Source organism: Takifugu rubripes, chromosome 6 (assembly GCF_901000725.2).
Source record: "Takifugu rubripes chromosome 6, fTakRub1.2, whole genome shotgun sequence".
NCBI lineage: Eukaryota > Metazoa > Chordata > Actinopteri > Tetraodontiformes > Tetraodontidae > Takifugu > Takifugu rubripes.
Window position 1 is genome coordinate 9,474,001 of NC_042290.1, and position 9,943 is coordinate 9,483,943.

Sequence of the window (9,943 nt, forward strand, 5' to 3'; positions counted from 1 at the left end):
GTCAGCAGCACCGGTCAAGTCTCCTCCTCACCGACACAAACTTTTGGATTTTTGGATGTCAGGAGGGAAGTTCGAGCTCCTTCAGAACTGAATAATCATCTTTTCTCCGACAAGTGGCCGTCAGAACTGGTCATATCAGAACACAACGTCTTTTGTCATTTGTGTTGCGAGGAGCCAAACAAACGTTACCTTTGGAATGGAGGCTACTGAGGGTTTAGCTCCGACCCCCCCCCCTCCCAGGGGAGCTGCCGGACTAAACAAGCTCTTTTTATTCTGTCTTGTCCGATTTGTAGCTTTTGGTGGAAGAAACCCCGGGGAAAGTCTTAAAATACAGAAAAACTCTGACCTCGGGATGAACAGATTCGATTTTTAAAGCTAGAAAAGTCGAAGGACGAGGTCGTTTAATACATTTAACAGTTATTTCAGTCCCACTCAAAGACAACATTCCAAATTGAAGACAAGTTAATAACCTGAGGTCAGATGCAGTTTAACATCCTGCCTGCACCTGTAAAACATCCATGTTTAATGCTCGAAAGCGTCATAATCAAGTGTTTAATGCAGAAGATGTGGCTCATTACAGTATGTTCATTATATACACATGCAAGATTAAGTATGCACTTTCGATTAGTAATGCTTTAGAAGAGGAGAAGGTGCTGTCCACCATGCGGGTGCTGTGCCGATGCTCCTCTGACTTCTAGTGTTCGTCTGTCAAGCAGCTGAGAATGAAATGAGTAAACAGTGAACAGTGGTGTCTCTCTGTGGAGCAACACTAATCAGCCTCCAGCTCGCTCAATCACCTGCATACTAAACACCTCGCTCATTAGCCTGCGTGCTAGGCCCATCAGTCATTAGTCAAGCTTGTAAATTAGCTATTTATTTGACTGAAAGCTAAACACTGATGTCAGTGTTAACTGTAATTTAGCCAGCTGACCTCTGAGCACCTTGGTGCAGCATACTTAAAACCTGAAATAGTAGCACGCATGCTAAACTCACCGCCAATACCAAATGGCCTGAATTAGTAGCTGAAGATTTGCAGCATGCCTTATAGATTCTGCACGCTCAGCAGCTCCCTTTCAGCGTCCCCCAGGTAGCTGAGGCTCGCGGTTTTGTTTTTATTTTTGCAATAGTGCTCTTGCTGCTAAATTACACTCTGGTTCACCTACCAACCTTCCTGGAAAACAACCCGATACTGGTGAGAAGGTTGAAGTGGGACCGTGTAGCCCAGGCGCTAATGCAGGGACGCAGAACGGCCGTCGGATCGGCAGGAACTTAAAATAAATTCAGAATTTAAGGGGAAAAACCTCAACACACAGGAGATCAAATGACTGGTATTCACTCGTAAGGCTCGTTAAAATATTTGACAGATTTTTTCCTGCTATTTTTATGAGGATTTTTTGTTTCTACCCATGTCAATTCCAGCCCAACCATCCGCCTCCAGAGTTAGCAACGGCACCAAAACTCCGTCTTAAATACCTCCTGAACACCGCGCGTCTCCAGACAAAGCTCTCCCGTCGGCGAGCCGAGCACACGGCCCTGGACCTGCAGTCAGCCACCATCAGCCACACACTTCCCTGCAAACGATTTCATGAAGACATATGTTCCGACTGCCCAAAGGGCCGCCGGCACCCTCAGTCTGTTGCTGTTAAACTGCACCGCGAAGAGGAAAATAAATGTTTCTGCTGTAAAAATGCAAGCAGAGGCTTCCTCTGGAGGGGTGCGTTTGTTTGTGCGTTGGAGCTGCAGACATATCGGAGCTGCGGTGAGGACGCCAACGAGCCACGTAGAGTTCCCCCTGACTGATCCTGCAGCCAAACCTCTTCTACACGACTTCCTCCAGGGAGAGTTCAGACCGATCCCTGGGCAGAATGCCCCACAGCCCTCCGCCCGCCCTCACAACCAGGATCAGTCTGGGGGGAAAAAACCAATTGCCGCACAGATTTTGTTAGATTTTCCTGAAAATGATGTTTGCATTTTCTTCATCTCTTGCGATTCGATGGTAGCAAGCGTTTGATTTTGACTTTATCTCCGGGGGATTACATATCAGCGTAAAGCCTTTAGCTCAAATCAGAGCTTTTCAGGACTGTACCAAACAGATCCAAGGATTAATTATCCTTTCTTTAGTCTTTGTTTCGCACATTAAGAACAAAAATCTCAATTTCTGTCTATTCCCTCACGATAACTTGCAAGTCATGCAGCATCTGCCCTGGAACGTCGGCTGCCAGTGGATTCATTTCACGGAGAAGTCGGCTTGTTTACTGCCAGTCCCGTTAGTCACCATTAAGCACTCTGAAGAAGCCATTTGTCTTAAATGTCCAATTCCTCTCATTTACCCCTTTCCTCCGACACCAACAAAGGCCCCCCTGTGTTTAAACAACACACACTGCTGTTGGTGTGTGGCTGCAGGTGCACGTTTGGCTTCAGACCGCTACACTTAATGTACAGCTAATTTAATCAATAATGTGGGGGGAAGGGGGGGGGGGTAATGACCCAGCACCCACCCTGTTAGGCAGCAACAGTTGTTGGTCCCCACATCGACTAATGTCACACCTATCACTGGCTCAACATTACACATCTCTTGTAATATAATTGATCAAATCAGATGAGAAATATCATCGTGTGGTTCTTCAGATTGGCAGATTAATGCCACCATGCTCTTTCTGATTAATTCTGGATGATCAAATGCTGCTCCAGCCGATTTTAAATCTGTGACATGACGGCGAACAATCAAATGGGCTTTTGAAACAGGATGGCGGCGGTTTAACCTTGCTGAGATGCTGCGCTCTGTCCTTTAGTACACAGAGTAGATCAGATAAATGGAGGCTTTATCCTCTCTGTGTTCCCCCACCGTGACATTTATCTGATCTTGTCTTTCTTCTGGCTCTTTTCCCCGTCTGTAGTCTCCCCTGTCCCTCTGTGGCTGCCTGCGTCACACATGGAACCCATTCCTCACCGAAATCACCGTTTGAAAAAGGTCCTAAATGCATCGTCACAGTCCAATACTGACCAGCATCGCTTAACAGTGTATTCGCAATAAAATCCAGGTCTGCTGGGAGCCCTTTGTGTTTTGCAGCTGTACTTGATAGACACCTAAATGAAAAAGCCCTACGCATCACTCACCTACCTTGTTTTGTTTTAAACCGCTGCTGCCGACCCGTTTGACCCCTCAGCTCCGTTTCTATGCATCAGCCACACACTAAACTAACAAACACCACCATTTGTTTCCATAGGATGCCATTATGTTTAAAAATAGAAAGGTAGAGTTTAACATCCACTTCCCTAGGGACGAGGAACCACTGTGTCCGAACTGCCTCCTAGAGTCTCCGGTGGTATTGCAGCATTAGTGCTTCTACAGGGGCAGAAATGCACCACATATTCCACATCACGGATGGATGGGATGAGAGTTTTTTTTTTAAATCACACTACAAGTGCAAAGTGGGGCAGTGAAGAAAGACACACATTTGAAGTGATCTAGATGTTGTAGACACCCTGTTTACCTAACAGTCTTCTGCTGGGGACATTGCAGAAGGGTGGAAAATTGTTCTGGCATGAGGGAGTTGACAAATCCTGACGTGGGAGCGTAATGAAAAGCTTCCGCGGCGAAGCCGAGACCTGGAACATAATCGGCTGTAACGCTGCATTCAACACGTCCACCAAACTGTTAATCGATGGAGCGATTGGCTGCAAAGGCCCGATTACAAAACGGTGTGTTGGCCCTCCCACACAGCAGCCCGACATGTGCTTTCAGTCACCATAACGCTGCACGTTTACATTTTTAGCCACATGTACGCTGACGGAAACACGTGTTGGGACGTAACTGCTGATATTTGCGCCGTTTGTTTTATTTCTCTTGACATAAAACATGTTTTCCAATGGCTCTGCCATCTTTCCACAACAGCCAGGTGCACGGCGGACGCACGCAGAGCACATAAAAGAGGAAGTTAATGAGATTGGCTTCTTTAACATGAGTAATTCCTCCGCAGGTCCTCATGATGAGCGGCGCCGTGTTCAAAGAAGGGACAACAAAAAGACGGAAAATGGGGAAAAAAAAAAAAAACCATTGTGACGCCGACTTCGTAGCCAACTCCCCCCACCCACCCAAACCAATTTTCCGTCTCCCAGTTCATTAGTCATCTCAACGGCCCTCTGAGGACGGGCTGGGTAATAACGCTTTCGGTAGGAAGTGAACGCTGGGAGCTGCTGTCAGTCCTGACAGCCCAAATCAATCTTCTGATTTCCTGGATTGAGATGCGACGTCGTACACGAAGTCCCATTTGAAAGATTTGCAATCACTCATGTGGAGATGAACGCAAACAACTCTGACACAAAGGAGAGGCGTAAATCCACCGGCATTACATCCCGTCGCTATCCGTGTTAATCATATCTCAGGAGATAATTCTAACCCCGCAGCTCAGGTGGGATTAATGCCGACATGGCTTAAAAAAATGTGAACCTATGAGAGGAACCAGCAGGAGATGCTCCAGGGAGACCCAACAGGGCCGACCTCAGACATCAGACCTGTGGCCCCACATCTCGCTGCTCGGCCAACAAACGGATTCAATAAACCCAACGAGGAGGGACCATCGCCCGCTTATTGGTCTGTTAGTCTCCACCGTGGAAGCAACACGGTGGCCGGATGGGCGGCGCTGATCTGACCGGCTTCAGCAGGTAAAATATCAGAAGCAACATTGTGGAATTAAATCAATCCTGCAGGTGAGCTGGAAATCCCGTCCGCCCCTCCTGTGGACGTCCTGTGAAATGTCAGCAGATGGATAAAGGTTGAGGGTGTTTATGCTTCAGACCCAGCGGATTCATAATTAGGAATAAATATGCGTTGGGGTGACGTAGAGCCCACCGAAGCCTTGAGCCAGGAATCCTTCCACTCCAAAGTAAAGAGAGAGAATTCTTAAATGCATGTTTGCGCAGTGATCCTATAAGCTTCAGTACAATCCCATCTCTTCTTGTCTTCCTAAAATCCAATTTCTGCTCACAGTTTTCACTGCATAAAGCTCCTCGGAGCTGGACGGAATAAGCAGCATCGTTCCTTCTGAACGGAGCGCCTTCCCGCGCTGCGATTTGAGCAGTAATGTTTGTTTTCCTCCCCCTTCTAAATCCAAATTAAGTCTTTAATACTGCAGACAAAAGTCTTAATGCTATATATGATGAAGCATTTCAAGTTTTGGTAACTGGTTTGACTGGGAATTAAGCATCTGAGCCCATTGAACTCCAAGTCCAAACTGACTCAAGGCTGAAACCAGCAGCAACTAATTTCCTGTATCTTTCATGAATTCAGCCTTCACTTGCATCAGTGCGTCTGTAATTGATCTCCTTGTTAAACATACATAGAGTAGCTCCTTCATTATGTCCAACTCAACATCAGCAACTTTGTGGATCAATAAAATGTTCCGTGAGGTTGTTTACATGTTCCTTTGCCTTAACATTCATGTTCTCAGTGATCTGATCACACCAGTGTGACCCACAACATCCAATTGCAGGTGCTAGCAAAGCTACAGTGCATCAAATCTTCCTATTAATATGGAAAGTCAACATATCCTCATCTATACATACCAGAGGCACCGTAGCCTCCATCACTGTGTGGACAAGATGCTTCTTTATCTCAAAGGAGGGCAGAGAGTCAAAGGCCTTCAGTCCAAAATCAGCACAAATTCATACTTGCACAAAAAAACCAAAAGGAGCCCGAGATACTCGGATCAAAATACTGAACACGTTTATGTATTCGAGCATAAGAGCTGTGATTATGTGGGAAAAACAGTCCATATGAGGTGGAAAATATCTCCAGTAATAGCGCTATTACGTAACAAGGGTTATCACAGAGGAGGGTTTGTTCTTTAAGAGAACAAAATGAGTCACTGAACATTTTTTTCCCCAAGAATGATGTTGGTAAATTGAACTATTTGCATTTTTTTAATGTGTTCTTCTAAATTTTGCTGCAGTCCCGTCCTGCTGAAACTTCATCTGCTCCCACGTTTGAAAAAAGAAAAGCACAACCCCGATCTCTCCTCAGATCTTTACACAGCATCAGGCTGCGTACCAAATTAACCAGAAAGAGCGTTTTCAAAAGAAAAAAAAACGTTATTAGATTCCTGCTTTGCCGTTGTAAACTCAACCAGCACGAAGCAGCCACGTGTCAGAAAACCACCCAATGGCTTAGCGAGGTCGGACACCTGAACACAACGCTGACACACTCCCGGTACTGAGACACACAAACAAAGAACAAATACACACACAAGTACACAAACGTACACAACAGCTACTAGAATCTTCATTACTACTAGCATGTGGGGACGTTTTGTCTGGGCTCCTCAACTTCAAAAGACTGGTTGAGGGTTAATAACCTTTTGGTTGAGGTTAGAACTGGGTTTAAGGGTTGAGGTCAGGGGATATGTGAGGATGTGTGTGTGTGTGTGTGTGTAGAATGGGGGTGGTTCTGTGTGTGGCCTTTGCAAGTGCTCCACTAGTGACATCCTTAGTGGAATGGAGAACAAAGAAGAAGACTCTTAATGAGCTCTGCCACTGCAGAGACCCAAACTAGGCCAGCCAACAGGCCGTGTGTGTGTATGTGTGTGTGTGTGTGTGTGTGTGAGAGAGATCCCCACTGCTGGCACATACAACTTCCAGCTGCAGGACCTTAACCAACCCGAGATATCTGCCAGGGTAGTGAAACCAAGCCCGGCTGAATCGCTGCCTGTTGCCGCTCAGCTGCGTTAAGTAGAACAGAAACAGTTGTAATTGAAAGAGCCCCCAACTTTTTTTTAATCTGGTTCCATCTCTCTCCTTATCTGCTCTAAGCTCACTTCTCCCACATCCTCCTGAGGCATTTTGAACCCCGGTAAAATGTACCATCCAGAACCCTCTTCCTTTGCTGCATTGAATTTTCTGTTTCATCTGTCAGCACATCACATTAAGGGGAAATCAACAGGCAGCAGGAGGATTAATTAACTCTCCACGCGAGTGTGTGTTGTCGACCTACCCTCGGTGAGGCCCATGTGGATGCTCCAGTAGTTCTGCAGACACTGCAGCTCCTTCTTCATGCCTCTCTTACAGCGGCAGTCGTATAGAGGCGAGTCCTGCAGAACCTCCAGCGCTCCCTGGCACTCCTTGGAAGCCAGCATGGCGCTGCGCTCCTTGTCCCCGCCAGAGAGGCACTGGCGCATGATCCGGTACCGTGAGCTGCACTGGCTGTTCTGGTTGCAGAGTTCGGAGGCCCGCACGCAGTCCAGGGGTTCCCTCCACCCGGGGGAACCCAGCTCGGAATAGCACACATCTGAAACGGGAACACAGGAAATGACGTCATTATGCCGTTAATAAAGCGTTCCGGCCATAAACGGCTGTGATGTCAGCACAGCCTTCCTCTCTCTGGATGGATCCGGGCGTTCCTTTAGACTCCAGACCACTTCTGGAAAACACCTTCCAAGGTGACTGATGTGCGTGTGTGGGGGCTGAATCTCACCCGGCTTCCTGTTTCCACTCAGGGTGACCCGTGTCAGCTGTCAAAGGACAATCACAGAAACTCGACCCATCGCAAAAACATCCCGACGCTGAAACCGCTAAGTGGCCCGGTCGGGAAAAACTCTCTAAACAACCGCGTCAAAAAGGCAAAAGAGGGTTTTATCTTTATTGAAGACGCAGGTAACGAGAGTTTACTGCAGTGAAATCACAAACGCAGCATCTGTAATGACAATTGAGGGCCAGCTAATAAAAATCCAACTTGCTTTTTTTGTAAAATCTTCTTCATTGTGTCTTATTTAAACTGCCATGCTTCTCAGACTCGGGAAGAGCAACACTGAAACGCTGGAGAGCTCGTTACCGGTCGAATTTCACAGATGAAAATAAAGAAGCAGGAGGACTGAGATGACAGGAGAAGCAGCCCGCGCATCAAGAAACAGGAGCTGTGATTATTACTGCGGTAAAAATGACCCACATAATGTAACTGGCCAGTTGTCGAATCCAACCCACCTCCAACGCCGACATGGATCCAGTCTAAAAGAAGCCTAATTTCGTTTGCTTAATGGTGCATTTATGCTTCACTAATGTTATTTGAGTTGGGACTCCATTACATGAACAGCGTTGCAGTTCAAGATAAAAAAAAAAAAATGGCACCGCTCCATCTCTTCCTGTTCACCAGGATGTGGGCGCCGGTGATGTCATTTGCAAGGTCTTGGCCTGCACCCACCTCTGTCAACTCAGCTGTCAATCATACCGGGAATCTGACCTAACGTGTCTCACCTGCGCGTTGTCGTCTCATCCTCTTCCCGGTGTGTTTACCCCCACTTTTCCATCTTTACATTAAAACTGGGTTTCAGTGTTTCGGATGGTGTGGCGAGTGTCCAGGTATAAACCTGGGATTTTTTTTTAGCTAAAAGAAGGAAAGAACGGAACCATTTGGTGTGAGTGAGGTCCGGCCTTGATAATAAAGCTTCAGTTTGTGATCAGGATTGCCTCAAAGCAGCACGCCAGTGAGTCCTGAACAGCCTGGAGGGTGCAGCACACTGATTTTCATTAATAATGCGAAGAGCAACATACAGGCGGAGCAGTGAAAGATAAGAAACGTTGCTGGGCCGTGTTGTGAGTGTTTACCTCGGTGAGAAAAAGGTCAAATCTCCCTCAGCCTGCTGAGATTTGGGGGATTTTTAAGCACCACACAATATTGTGTTGCCGTTTCAAATACTTAATAACAATTTAGATTGGTTTTGAACAGGCGCCCTCGTTAAATCACCTAGGTAAACACTTTGAAACCACCTATTTCAGACGTTTGGCGCAGAAAATGCTCAGATTATTAAAATAGCTGGTTTTTACTGGGGTCATTTGAACAATCTAAGAAAATTATTCCGCTGAATAAGTGTGCCTGCAGGCAACTTTCAGGCGCCTTTCAGAGTGGGACCCCTCCAGGGCTGCTTGAGGGGGGTTCAACACATTACTTTCATCCATCCGTCTGTCCATATTCAGTTAACCACCACTTATACCGAATCAGCGTCTGTCCCAGTGGCCGCTAGGCCAGAGGTGGGAACACACTCTGGGCGTGTCACCTGCCATCACAGCGTGTTCACGTGTGCACTCACATGCAATTTAGAGTCTCCAATCAACACTTACATCAATTCCTTTGATTAAATCTTCCTTCGATAAAGAACAAAGCAGCACTATTTTTTTTCCTCTCTCAGGTTAGAATTTAGTCTGATCAACGGGCTTTACTGGAACAAATCGACTAAAACTGAATCAAGCTAACAAAACTCTACCCTGGCTCTCTAAATCCCTGCTCGTTTCTCTGACGTGGATAAAGCCCCCACACGGATGGAGCCTGTGGCTCACCCGAAGCCGATTCCAGGACCAAGGACAGCGGCAGAACGCTGAAGCCTTCAAGGCTCCACAAACCTGGAGACAACCTTCAACACGGCCTCCTAGACGCCACAGATACATTTACATAAGGACTCCTCAGGTGTGATAACTCTGAGGCAACATACAATTCTGCTTACTTAGCGAGCTGATCAGTAGGTGCCTTTTTTTAGGTCAGTGCCATCACCTTATAAAAAGGAAAGAAGCTCCAGCCTGAGCTACAAAATGTGATTTAGGGTGATTTTGTACCTAAGGGAATGAGTGCATGCCAGGCAAGGTTCAAAACTAAAATTTAGAGGTTGGCAGTCATTATTTGAACAGCGTTGCCGTGTTTGAAGAGGAGACAGACAAGAGTCAAGAGTCGTGAATGTTTAGGAGTTGGAGAGGTCGATGGATTCAAGGACAGGGTGTGTGAGTGACAGGGAGGGTCTGTGGACCCTCACCCGCTGTGTGAACGAGTGGGGAAACTGAGCACTTACTCACCCAACACAAACACCAGAGTGATGATACTAATCAGGACCATTTCGCGTCCAGCGGTAATCCGACAAGGAATGAAAACGGAACACTCGTCCAATCCGGTCACGCGCCGTCTTTC

The 9,943-nt window shown here is 46.8% G+C and overlaps 1 protein-coding gene across 1 annotated transcript; it reads right to left on the minus strand.

Moving 5' to 3' along the window:
* Positions 1-536: 536 nt before the first annotated feature.
* Positions 537-9,943, minus strand: LOC115250211 (GDNF family receptor alpha-2-like). Its single transcript, XM_029837895.1, has 3 exons — positions 9,832-9,943; positions 6,989-7,282; positions 537-716 (listed from the first exon to the last, which is right to left on the minus strand). The coding sequence occupies exons 1-3, from the start codon at positions 9,869-9,871 to the stop codon at positions 709-711; spliced, it is 342 nt and encodes a 113-aa protein (XP_029693755.1). The 5' UTR covers positions 9,872-9,943; the 3' UTR covers positions 537-708.